General features: G+C 43.7%; 1 protein-coding gene across 5 annotated transcripts in view; it reads right to left on the reverse strand.

Moving 5' to 3' along the window:
- Positions 1-13,590, reverse strand: part of nos1apa (nitric oxide synthase 1 (neuronal) adaptor protein a) — a 595,509-nt gene that overhangs the window by 146,184 nt on the left and 435,735 nt on the right. For all 5 annotated transcript variants that reach the window (XM_072511504.1, XM_072511503.1, XM_072511506.1 and 2 more), the window contains one exon: positions 7,953-8,110. In XM_072511504.1, the coding sequence (XP_072367605.1) occupies positions 7,953-8,110 (158 nt within the window). The remainder of the gene's footprint in view (positions 1-7,952; positions 8,111-13,590) is intronic.

Consider the following 13,590-nt stretch of genomic DNA (forward strand, 5'->3'; position numbering starts at 1 on the left):
CAGCTCAAGCTTTTTTTCAATTTTAGTCACTGAAAACAAATAAATGACAGCGAGAACTGTTAGGAATTAGAATTAAAAGCCAACACAGTCTGAAAAATGCTCTCTTTACATTCCAAAGAGTTTACTATTTTCAGGGTAAATTGAAAGTGCTTTTCGATTCTTGGTATTGCGAACAAACTGCATTGAGAAAGCATGGTCGTTTCTGAAAGATATTTGGCAAATAATGTATTTCCAGATGTATCATTGAATGAAAATTGTGATTATGCTGCTCGTCTACAGGATTTCTTAGCATCTGTCAATCTTTTCAAGTGGAAGTTGCAACTTTTGTTTTGTGGGTGACTGAGTTGCAGGTCTTAGTCCCCCAGGAATGACATGTTGGGATAGATGTTCATTTACTTCTGCACTTGCTGAAAGGACATATTGGGAAACCGCACAGCCGTCAGCAGTGATTTTCCACCAATTAAATTTAATGAGAACATTGTGTTGTAATATTTAAATCAACAGTCTCATTAATGTTCATATATTTCAAATTGTTGAGTGCTCCGGCTCTTTGTGTTGTGGCCAAATTCACCAGTGAGGCAGCAGCATTAAGGACAGACCACTCCACATCTCCAGGCCTTCAAGACGGAAATTAAGCAACAAGCCTAAGTGTGGAACTCTATCCTAGATCCCTAAACTCCTCAAATTTAAAATTTGCATCATTGTGCTTGTGATGAATGTCGTAAATTGTTATATATTTTATATTTGTTACAGTGATGTTATTAAAAATCCTGATTTAAAATACATACTGTCAATATGTCTAATAATGCTGTGATTAAGGGGTCTTAAAAGTGAGCTTATCATTGATTTTAACCATTTCCTTCTTTACAGATAGATAGCTAATGCAATATTGTTTTGATTTTGGAGGATTCCTGGAGAGTAGATCATTTATGAAGGATACTGCTTAGTCTTGGATAAATAGCTCATGGGGCATCTGAGTGGGAGGACACCGAAGAGTGCATTCTGATGTAATTAAGGGGTGGAGCCAGGTCTATTTGTAGTTTTGCAGTTTGCTATAGGATTTAATCCGACAAGACAGAACTTCAGCTGACTCATGGAAGGTTCACTCCAAGGTCTTTGCACAGAGAAAAGCAAGTAAACCTGATTGTTAACTTTGTTTCTAAGTGGTCTTTGGACGATATTGGTTTGCTTAATTGGAATATATGTACAGTTGCAGGTGTAGGGAGTAAGTTAAAGTTTTTCCTTTTATTTAAGAACTGTTTGAACTGTAAAGCTGTTACTTTGTTGCTAATGTGATTGATTCTGTGTTTAAATTAAAGTTTGTTTTAACATAAAATATACCCACTGGTCAGTGTTCTAACTCCTGGGGTGAAATATCTTCCCCTCAGTTTTGCAAATTGCAAATGGTTGGGTTTCTCGTTTGGGATCCTAACATGTTCAAATCCCTTTATGACCATGTTCCTCACTATCTCCTCGAGACCTAAAATCCTCCAAATCCTTTTTTAAAATAAATTTAGTGTACCCAATTCTTTTTTTCCCAATTAAGTGCAATTTAGCATGGGTCAATCCACCTACAGGCACATCTTTTTGGGTTGTGGGGGTGAGACTGACGCAGACACGGGGAGAATGTGCAAACTCCACACGGATAGTGACCCAGGGGTGGGATTGAACCCGGGTCCTTGGTGCCGTGAGGCAGCAGTGCTAACCACTGTGCCACCGTGCTGCCCCTCCAAATCTGCTGTTTATTCCCTGCTTCCATGAATCCATGACCGGTGGCTGTGCCTTCAACAATCCAGGTCCTAAGCTCTGGAATTACTTCCCATAACGTTTCCACCTCATTTAGCCCCTTTAAAATATCTCTTTAGGATTTATGTCCTGACTCACTTCAACTGATAGCTCCACCTCTGACCTGAAATCTTATTATTTTAGTCTGGTTAGGCTCCTGTCAAGTTCTGAGGGACATTTTCTATATGAAAGACACTGTATCAACCAAGTTGTTGGAAGAGGCCTTTTGTTTTGCAGAATTTATTGAAAAGTTGTTGACTCAGGACAGAATATTCTGTTCTCCCTGGCGGCGAGTTTGGAAGTGGGAAGGGTATTTACTTTAGTCATGATGGTGTCACACTAGAACCTTATCATTTTCCCACCTTTGTCAGAATTAAATTCAGAGTGACCAATGGTTGACCTCCTTGCCCTGTGACCTACTGAGGCGTTTAAGTGGCCAACGAATTGATCAGTGAAGGGTCTCATCTCACTGTTGCTGTATTAACCCAGTGACAAGCAGGCCCGTCATTGTACGGTCTGGTGGTTTGGCGGGGGGATATCCCTCAAAGGCACTCAGTGCTTGATTGAAGGACTTGACATCGTGAACGGGGGTTGTCAGCTAAGTGCACTGTCCCAGTGGCTTATGTTTGGGCGAGGCTTTGCTAAAAGACGCAGTGCGAGTCTCTCGTGTGCTCTCCAGTCAACAGGTGTGACCCTCAATGCCTCAACAAGACTCCACCCAAAGTTTCAACTTTCTACTCTATAGCACTGAGAGCTTTTAATAGCTGGTAAGGTGAAAACGATAAGAAAAATGGTGATTCCCCCCACCAACCTATGTACCTGAAGAAAGCTCTTTTCTCTCCCCCTCTTCATCTGACGCTGAAACAATTTTAGTACCTCTCACACATACAAAGATCCCCAGGGACTGGGTATACAGCTGAGAGCAATCAAAAAGGAACAACAATTGCTGCAAAACGGCCATCTTTTTTGCTCAAGTAAGTTGTGCAGTTCCCAGAGAAGCTTAGACTGTGTGGTGGCGACCACTTCACTCCAGGAAGACTTTAGCCATTAATGCTAATGGTGACCACTTTCTCTTCATTCTTGGTATTACTCCTATTGAGAGTGACATGATGACTGATGGTCGGACACTTTTCTGGAGAGCCACTTCATTCAGTCAAAGGCAACAAAAATGCAACATTTACGTGACAAGCCAAACATTAATTTAAGTGAGCGGTGGTGTGATACTAAGTTGACACCCAAATCCATGAGGTAAACTTAGGAGAGAATTCCTTCAAGCAAACATAAATCCTTTGGATGGCAGCTATGGATACGATTCACACGTTGGTTCCACATACACACAAATATGAAGAAATTCTGCACTTAACCAGTGCTGGCTCTGCTGGGTGCTTGTAAATTGAAAACAAATATATTGTTGATTTGCGAATAACACTTGCCTGTGAAAACGACAGACTACAAAAGGGAAATGGCAACTCAAGGATCAAATCACGATTTTAGCTGTGCAAACTCAGATGATTAAGACTGTCTGCGCCATGTAAACTTTGGGTGGGACTTTCCAATCTCGCCTATCCTGGGACCGGGTATTCCCACCCGAGGACAATGATCTGTGAAATTGTCCCATAGTGAGCGGGACGGGAAGATTTACCCCAGGACAGCCTCACATTCAATGGCCAGTCTTTAATAAGTTAATTGATTGCAGTCTGCACGACAGTGGTGATTGCTACAAAGCACAAATGAACATCTGTCGTCATACTATCCCTTCACTGCCCATTATTTCTGACGAGGTGAGATGTAGACTTGCTCACGGGTATGAGTTGAGGTCTACTCACTCATGCAGCCTCCAATTGCTCCTGAAATTTCATTAACTGAAAGCTTTGACAACGTAATTCCTTCTTGCATCCCTCCCACTTTAAAAAAAATTGTGCTTCGGTACATCCAGATCTCTCTGCTAATCCATGTTTTCATGAAACTTATCATTTAGCACTTCCTTGCACTGTTAAGTTTTTTTTAAAAAATGTATCGTTGCTCATTTTGCTGAAATTGTCAGCTGTCTGCCCACGTTGTTAGCCTGTTTAAACCTTGTTGCCATCTCCTACATCCAAACCTAAGAGTTATCACAAACCCTAATCTGGAATCGCTCACCGACCTTATGGCGTACGAGCAGATCATTTAAGTAACTTGAAAAACCACTAAATCTATTATTAGACTGTTATATTACCATTCATGGTAATATGTTATGTTATTTGTCTTTTCTTCCAGAATGATCTGATGTGTTGTTGACAAAGAATCCACCAATCAAAAGATTGAAACAAAACTAATTTATTATAGTACTATTAATTAAATGAAGTTTGCATACTCTACTGAGCTACAGATAATAATTAAGTAATATTGAATCTGTCTAGCAGTATTCAATAATCTAAAGAGTCACTAACTACACTATGATCTAACCTTGTGTTAACTTTGTCTCATCTAATCTTCTTCTATGCTGTCACCATGCTTTCTCCTTATGCTACTCCCAGAATTCCCTCAGAGTCTGACTTAAATACAGAGAAGTGGTAGCGCCCTCTAGTATTTTATTCACACAGAGATGTAATAATTAACCCTTCACTAACCTGACTATATACCTAGGATTACATAGACCATTAATGATATCCTGCCCAATCAAACAACAACTATTTTCCCTCTTCTTTCCAGCCATCGATGCATAAAGCTACATTCCCTTCATCGCCTAAAACTTACATTTTAATGACAAATCTCTTCTACATGGCGTAACAAATACCTTTGAAAATTCATATATCCCACATCAACCTCCGCTTATCTGGGATTCCCAGAAAGAATTCTGTTGATGCATGATTCAACTTTCACAAGTCCATATTGACAAATTTTGATTCACCCCTGCTTTCTAAGTGCTTAACCACTCTCAGCCCATATTATAGGGCTGGATTTTGCTGGTCAGATCGCGACCCTGATTTTGGGATGAATTGTGTGCGCAGAACCAGTTATGCTGGAACTGTATAAAACGTTGGTTCGGCAACAGCTAGAGTATTGTGCGCTGTTCTGGAATCCACATTTAGGAGGGATGTGATAGCACTGGAAAGGGTGCAGATCAAATTTACCAGGATGTTGCCTGGGCTGGAGAGTTTTAGTTACGAAGACAGATTGGATATACTGGGGTTGTTTTTCTTGGAACAGAGGAGACTGAGGAGGGGACATGATTGAGATGCATAAAATTATGAAGGAGATAGATAGAATAGACAAGAAATGATTCCCCTTGGTGGATCAATGAACTGGGGGCATAGATTTAAGGTAATGGGCAGCAGGTTTCAAGGGGATGTGAGGAAAAACTTTTTTACTCAGAGGCGGGTGGGAGTTTGGAAATCACTGACTGAAAGGGTGGTGGAGGCAGAGACCCCTCATAACATTTAAGAAATATTTAAATGTGCACTTGTGATGTCAAGGCACACAGGGCTATGGGCCAAATGTTGAAAATGTGATTAGAATACTTAGGTAGTTGTTTTTGACCAATTCAGATGTGATGGGCTGTAGGGCCTATTCTGGGCTGCAGACATCTGTGACTCTAACCCAGAAATGGCCATGGTGGGCGAACAGACGCGATCTTCCTGGAGGCAGCGAGTTAAGAAGCCACACCCATTAGGGACATCAACTGGATCCCAGATATGGGTGGTCCATCCAGCAGACAGGGTTGCTGTCTGCCTTCGCAGTGTGCACTCTGCCCTGTCACCAGCAGGACCATGGAAGCACCTTTAGTGACAGAGAATAACAGCTGCCCCTGTGGCAGGGAAAGCATTAACAGAGACCCCAGTCTCCAGGAAGTGGCTGCAGGGCACCTGGAAGAAACCCACGCAGACACAGGGAGAACGTGCAGACTCCGCAGAGACAGTGACCCAAGACGGGAATCGAACCCGGGTCCTTGGAGCTGTGAGGCAACAGTGTTAATCATAAATTGCCCCTTAGTGCCCAAAAGATTAGGTGGGCTTACTGGGTTACGTGGATAGGGTGGAGGCATGGGCCTTAGGTAGGGTGTCCTTTCCAAGGACCGGTGTAGACCCGATGGGCTGAATGGCCTCCTTCTGCACTGTAAATTCTGTGATCATGAGGATCGCACTCAAAGATTTACTGGCAAACAAGATAAAATCAAAATACGAAGTTTTTGGAAGATTATGGCTAATAGACTTACACCAACAATAACTTGCATTCACATAGCACCTTCAATATAGTAAAACATCCCAAGGCATTTTATCGAAGCATAACCAGAGAAATTCTGATTGAGTTTGGATTGGGCCTTGTCAACAAAACATGTTCTGTTAATGTTATCAGATCAGCTGAGCTGCAGGCAACATTTGGTGCTTTATGTTATGTAAATTATCAGGGCAGCACGGTGGCGCAGTGGGTTAGCCCTGCAGCCTCACGGCGCCGAGGTCCCAGGTTTGATACCGACTCTGGGTCACTCTCCGTGTGGAGTTTGCACATTCTCCCCGTGTTTGCGTGGGTTTCACCCCCACAACCCAAAGATGTGCAAGGTAGATGGATTGAACACAGTAAATTGCCCCTCAATTGGAAAAAAAAATGAATTAGGTACTCTAAATGTATTTTTTAAAAATGTAAATCATCAGCTGCTGACGCAAATCCTCTATATATTATCCCTGCAGGCAGCACCAACTTCTGACTCGTGGATGCTCGGGTGGATTATTTAGTGGACAGACAGTGGGATTACGCTGGACTCAGGAGCCCGCAGATGTTATAAATGACATTCGGCCACCCAGCTCTATTTTATCCCCTGTCTGACGGAGGTGATGAACATTGGTGAAATGCAGTGCAGTGGGAAACAACAAATACTTGGGCTGACTGTTGAATGCAAGTCAACACCCATTGCAATATTTAAAACCATCAGTTACCCCGAGACTTTCTTTTTATCTCTGTCTGTATTCCACTCTTTCGTGAAAGGGCTCAAATGCGTTCCACCCATCCTGTTGTAGTTAAGGATCAACTATCACAACAGAAGAGAACCTAGTGGATATTGTGCACTACTCAGAGAAGCCTCTTTCCCTGCTACTCCACAATTTACAATCATAGAAATGGAACCGATCATACACTGAGTCCCAATTGGTCACCAAGTCCAGGTGATCCTTACTCTGCTGTGGTGCCTTAAAGAGACAATCAACACAGTTACGGAGAAAGAATAGGGGAATAGGGCTAACTGGATAACTCCTTCAAAGAGCTGGCAGAGACACAATAGGCCAAATAGCCTCCTCCTGGATTCTACGATAAATGAGCGGCAAATCAGGGAGGTGTGAACGTGAAATACTATACAAGTTTCTTTAAAAGGAGAATTTTTACCTCCCATATCCCATTCAAGGTGCAAGAATCATGTACACATTCTTAATGCTAAAATATGGGAGTTAGCAATTTTAAGTTAGGCAAATCAATTGAGTATTGGCTCATTAATATTTCACGTAAGCTTTCAATCTATTGTTTTTAAGTGTCTAAATGATCACAGTTGAGCTGACGGGTCTCTGTTCGCAGATGGTCCATACAAATGGCTCTTTTTCTTGTTGGTCAGCTGGATGTCTGAAACCCATTGCCAAGTTTGGCAGATCGCACACATGAGAAAGCTGTGTAAATGCATTGCAGCCAGAAGAGACGGTCTCTGAACCATCCTCAGAACCCTTGTCACAGAGCAATGTGCTCCCACATTACTTTCTCAACCTGGGAACACTAACTCACAATCTGAGACACCTTCTGGCTGTGGCACAGATACATTGGAAAGGTAATGTTCACAGCAGATAGACACTTTTGTAATTTGAGCAAGTCTGTATTTCAGGCGTAGGGTACGACTGGGCCCTTCACAGAGTGTGCCCACTGTCTCACTGGACAAACACAATCCAGCGTCTCCCAAGTGTTTCTACGTCGTAACTAAGCATCAGCCGCTTCATAAATGTTACAAACTAACTGGATTAGATGTGCTTGTCATTCCGTAGACATGAAGCAGAAAGCAGGCTGCTTCAAAATAGCAGCAAAATGCATTATAAAAGGATTAACATCAGGATTCGCCTTCCCAGAGTAACGTGGTTTCTATGGACCCAGGCATCAATAGAGTCACCCCTCACACGGCGAACGCTGGGTGGATGAAGGGACAGCTTTAAAATTACCTTTTGGAATTTGTGAACATCCTGTTCTTTGCGTACCGCGTCTAGGTCAGTCACACCTCGGCTGAAATCAGTTGCTGTACCATCGTGTAGAGGTGGATCGATGGCATCTATATCAGTCTCTTCCGAAGCCTCTTTCTCTGCGTCAGTGAGCTGTTGAACTGGTACAGACCGCAAAGCAACACAAAGGATTAATCAATGTGAGACACTGGGAGATACAGAAATAAACATACACCCAGCAAGAATAGCATCTATTTAAAAAGAGCCAGGGCAGCACGGTGGAGCAGTGGGTTAGCCCTGCAGCCTCATGGCGCAGAGGTCCCAGGTTCGATCCCGGCTCTGAGTCACTCTGGGTCTGTGTGGAGTTTGCACATTCTCCCCGTGTTTGCGTGGGTTTCGCACCCACAACCCAAAGATGTGCAAGCTAGGTGGATTGGCAACGCTAAATTGCCCCTTAATTGGAAAAAATTAATTGGGTACATTAAATTTATAAAATAAAAAAAATAATTAACAAAAAAAGAGCCAAATTAGTAGGCTTCGAGATGAGTGGTGACCTGACTAAAGTAAAATTGTCAGGCTAGAAACTGAACTTCATTTTATTCAGGGGCTGGTTTAGCACAGTGGGCCGGAATGTGGCGACTAGGGGCTTTTCACAGTAACTTCATTTGAAGCCTACTTGTGACAATAAGCGATTTTCAATCATTTCATTTTATTTCATCATTCAACTCCATTTTCTCAGTGTATAATGGGAGCAAATGCCAATGTTGGGGACAAGGGTTCTCACGCCCAATAGAGACTTGAAAGACCTTCGACCCGATATTGCATCAGGAGATTATTTTACGATTCGCTCAAGGACACCTGAAACAGGTGCAAGACCCGTAGCAATATAAATGAGGGATTTAATGCCCTTTTTAGGGACCCTCATTCCTGCACAATGGTGCCGGTCGGAGGAGGAGCCTAAAGATTCCCCACCAGCAGCTCCTCGCCTTCTGGTGTAGGCCAGATTTGATGCCCACCAATGATAAGTCAATGTCCTCTTGCTAGCTGTAAACAGGCAGGGGAACAGAAATTGAAACAAAATAAAAAGTCTGTTTTCTGCTGATGGTCGGACCATTCCAATTTTCAGATGACCTCGATTTAGGCACCCAATGCCAGAAACAACCAGAGGAATAGCTGAATTATTAAGATGGCGGGGAATGGGGAATCAAATGATCTTCAAATCAATCAGCACTACACACTCAAACTGTCCACAAATCACAGACCGTACAGGGTGTGTGGGGACCATTCTCAGTGAAGAGATCAGTAGTTGCAAGTGAGCAGAAACTGAAATATGCCTGGCACTCACACTCCTTTGATTCACTGAAGAATGGTGAGCCGTACAGCTTCACTACAGCCTCTTGCTCCTGTATGTGTTCTTTAAATTTCTCCTTTGCTGAAACAAGCTTTTCCATCAACTCCCTCTGCCACCCCTACCCCAGACTTTGAGCCCTTCCCTTTGTTGATCAGTGCCACCCTGCCGGATTCCTTGCCCTCCCGAAGATTGGGAATAGTTCTGGCTGCAAAATGATAATGACGATCAACACAAGAATAGATTGAGCGCCTCTGATATCTTCAGATATCATGCCCGATCAGTAGGACAGGAAAATGGTGCCAGTGTATTTAATGAGTGCAGATAGACGGTGGTGTTTACACTGACTGGTGCCCAGCAGTTCGTGGGCAGCCAGGGATTAGTCTGTCCTGTTCAGATGATAAACAGGCAAGTGCCTGAAAAGGTAAGTATTAGAGCATTAATCAACAGTTTAAGTGCACACTGTGTAACTGGACATTTAAACAAAGAATGAAAGTTAGAAGAAAGTCGCCATAGTCCCAGGGGACGATAGGCTATTGAAATAAAATGAAAATCGCTTATTGTCACAAGTAGGCTTCAAATGAAGTTACTTTGAAAAGCCCCTAGTCGCCACATTCCGGTGCCAAGAATTGAACCGTGCTGCTGGCCTGCCTTGGTCTGCTTTAAAAGCCAGCTATTTAGCCCTGTGCTAAACCAGCCCCCCATTCACCCCTTTGAGAGAGAGAGAGTTGGCTGGTGGTGATTTAACCTGAGGGTCACCACACCTCAGCTGAGGGGCAAGGTTGAGAAGGCGGGCACCTTAATTGTAACCTGAGCCGGTACAGGAATTGAACCAGTGCTGTTGGCTGTTCATCACAAATCAGCCGTCCCGCCAACTGAGCTAACCAAACCTCTAAACGGAAAACACCCTTTTAACAATTTAAAAAATAAATTTAGAGTACCCAATTCTTTTTTCCCCCCATTTAATGGGCAATTTAGCATGGCCAATTTACCCACCCTGCACATCTTTTTGGGTTGTGGGGGTGAGACCCACGTAGACACGGGGAGAATATGCAAACTCCACACGGACAGTGACCCAGGGCCGGGATCGAAGCTGGGTCCTCAGTACCGTGACACAGACATGCTAACCACTGCGTTACCATGCTGCCCTCACACCCTTTTAACAACTGCACCGTAAGGCTAATTGTGACATTGGGCACAATTTAACCACCAGGTTGCACCCAGCTCAGATCTGGGTGTGCCGGTTAAATAGCGAGAAAGGCCAAAATTGAGATTCGCACTCTCTAACCAGCCAGCTCCCGATTGCGGAATCCGGGTCTTGCCCAAATAGGGCGAGGATATCATTAACCCCAATTTGTATTGATTTCCATCTCATTAGCAGGATTGAAGTCAAATGTAACGGCCTCCCAGGAATTAACCGGCTCCCCAATGAGAAATCATGCAGGCATCGTTTAGCACTCCTTTTTAAAAATGTGAAGCTGGTGTAATGGCTGCTGCGGGGAACTCAGCGAGTAGCCATTTCCATTTTCCGGCAGTGGGGGGAGGGGTGGAATTTGCACCTGTGAGGCCTTCAAGCCATCATTAAATATTGTGGATACCCATAACAGTGGTAACTACAGCTGCTGCCTGTCTGCCCTAGCAAACACTTCCTGGGCAGAGACTTTACTGCTGACAGTTACTTTAGCTCCCTTTGATGGCGAACAGCCTTTAGCTTCACAGCTGAAGGCTATTGCTAATAGGGAATTAGCTTTGTTAGTTGTGAGATCATTTCACAGCTCTCAAGTGATGCTGCAGGTTGTGTTTGCTGCTGCTTGTGGCTGTAAATGCATGGAGGCTGCCTCTTTTGCATCCTTCTTTCTGTAGCCAGGAGTAAGGAAAGGGAGGATGGGAAGATGACCTACTGCCTGGGCTGGAAAAGGGGAAGAAGAACTCTTTCTCTTTTCTGGTGTGCTCTGGATCAAGGTGATTTTCCACTCCTGGGAAGCTGCCAGAGGAAGAGAAATACAGGCGGATTGATCCGAATGAGCAACTTGGTGAAGGTGTTGAAGAGATGCTTTTGCAGATGGCTGGTGATTTTATTGGGAGTATGTGAGTGGTGCATGTCGAGTAGCACACCGCCATGAGTCTAACACGCTGGACGTTGAGGCTGCTGTATTGCACCTTGAACACCAGTGGAACAGGAGCACTGGGCTTTGGATTCAATGAAATTAAGCTGTATAAGAAGGCCTCTACAACTAAGGCTCATGGACAAAGACAGATAGGTAAAACAAGCGCACAGCATCGATCCTCCATTCTGTTGAGGACCTGCGAGGGGTGATAGTGTGTTTTTTTTAATACAAATGAACTGTTATGGCTTTGTGTTTGAACCAATATTCTGTGGTGGAAAGTTACTTGTGGGTGTGTGGCACAATGTCTTTTCCTTGTTGATTAATGGTTCACGTGATTTATTGGCTGTTAAGTAGTTGATTTTCATCTTTTTCTGGAAAGATACTTTTGACCATTTAATAAACATAATATTCTCAAGTGGTATCATAGAATCATAGAATTTACAGTGCAGAAGGAGGCCCAGCCCTTGGAAAGAACAGCCTACGCCTCCACCTTATCCCCGTAACCTTTTTCTTTTGGACACTAAGGGCAATTTATCATGGCCAATCCACTTACCCTGCAGATCATTGGGCTGTGGGAGGAAACCAGAGCACCCAGAGGAAATCCACGCAGACACGGGGAGAACGTGCACACTCCACACAGCCAGTGGCCCAAACCGGGAATCAAACCTGAGACCCTGGAGCTGTGAAGCAACTGTGCTAACCACTGTGCTACCTTGCTGCCTGTAGATACTGAAGGTTTTGTTTGCTGCTTGTATCTGCAAATGCCTGGCAGCTGCTCATAAGAAATTGGTCTTGTTAGTTGTGAGAGCACTTCACAGCTGCAGGTTGTGTTTGCTGCTTGCTCTTGCTGGTGACTGCAAATCCTCCATTTCTGTTGAGGAACATGTGAAGGGTGATACCGTGAGTCTGTTTTTTTGTGTGAAAATTAGCTGATATAGCTTTTGTCATGTGAGAGTGCCTTTAAGAATTGGATGCTGAAGAAGTGTACCTTTAACAGATGAAGCTGATCATATTACTGAAGTGATGTCACTGCGGGGGGGGGGGGCTGAGCTCACTTCTGCTTTTGGTTTCAGTTTGAGAAAGCAGCTTGGGTGTGTCTGTGTGTTTCCAGAGAGCTGCAGGAAGAAAAGCAAGGTGCTGGAGCTGAAGTCAACCAAGCTGATATATCTCTGCCATCCAACAGAAAATATATATATTCTGTGACCTGGTGTGTTTTGAAGGTTTGAAGCCTTTTGGATGTTTGAAGGAACATTTTGATGGATTATTTAGTGTTGTATTATTTTCGGGGTTATCTTTGAAGTAAGGGGTGTTAAGGGATCCAATGTTTATTTAAAAGGTTAAGTTGAGTTCATGGAACAAACATTGTTTTGTGTTAAAACCCACGTGTCCATAATTGTAACACCACACCTGGGGAACAAGCCGTGTGCTTCAAAAGCAACAATCCATTAAAGGGGGAGGTTGGTTGAACTCCATGATACATTTTGGGGTTCTGAAAACATCTCGCCCATAACACTTTGTATTGGCACCAATATGGAATGGTGACGTTTCCTTGTTGTTTAACGGTTAGTGTGCTATGTGGAACGTTGCATAGTTGATTTTCAAACGTTTGTTACTGTTGACCATTTACTAAACAAAATATTCTCAAGCAACAAAAACACAAAATACTGGACAACCTCAACAGGTCTGACAGCATCTGGAGCTAATGTTTTGAGTCTCGATGACTCTTGGTCAAAATTATTCTCAAGAATATTCTCAAGCGCATTCCTGTGGGTTCACGTGCCATGTCTCAGATGAGTGTTATTGCCCAGCATTCCAATCAAACTGCGAGGCCTGGATACTTTGCCTGAACCCTGGGGTTCACTCTCAAGTGAAACAAAATCACTTTCGGGTAGCACAGTGGTTATCAAAGTTGCTTCACAGCTCCAGTATCCCAGGTTCAATTCCCAGCTTGGGTCACTGTCTGTGCAGAGTCTGCACGTTCTCCCCGTGTCTGCGTGGATTTTCTCCGGGTGCTCCGGTTTCCTCCCACAGTCCAAAGATGTGCGGGTTAGGTGGATTGGCCATGATAAATTGCCCTTTGTGTCCATAAAAGGTTGGTGCAGTTACGGGGATAGAGTGGAGGTGTGGGTATAGGGGGAGGTGTGGGCTTGCGTAGGGTGCTCTTTCCAAGAGCCGGTGCAGACTC

This window comes from Scyliorhinus torazame, chromosome 7 (assembly GCF_047496885.1).
Source record: "Scyliorhinus torazame isolate Kashiwa2021f chromosome 7, sScyTor2.1, whole genome shotgun sequence".
Taxonomy (NCBI): Eukaryota; Metazoa; Chordata; class Chondrichthyes; order Carcharhiniformes; family Scyliorhinidae; genus Scyliorhinus; species Scyliorhinus torazame.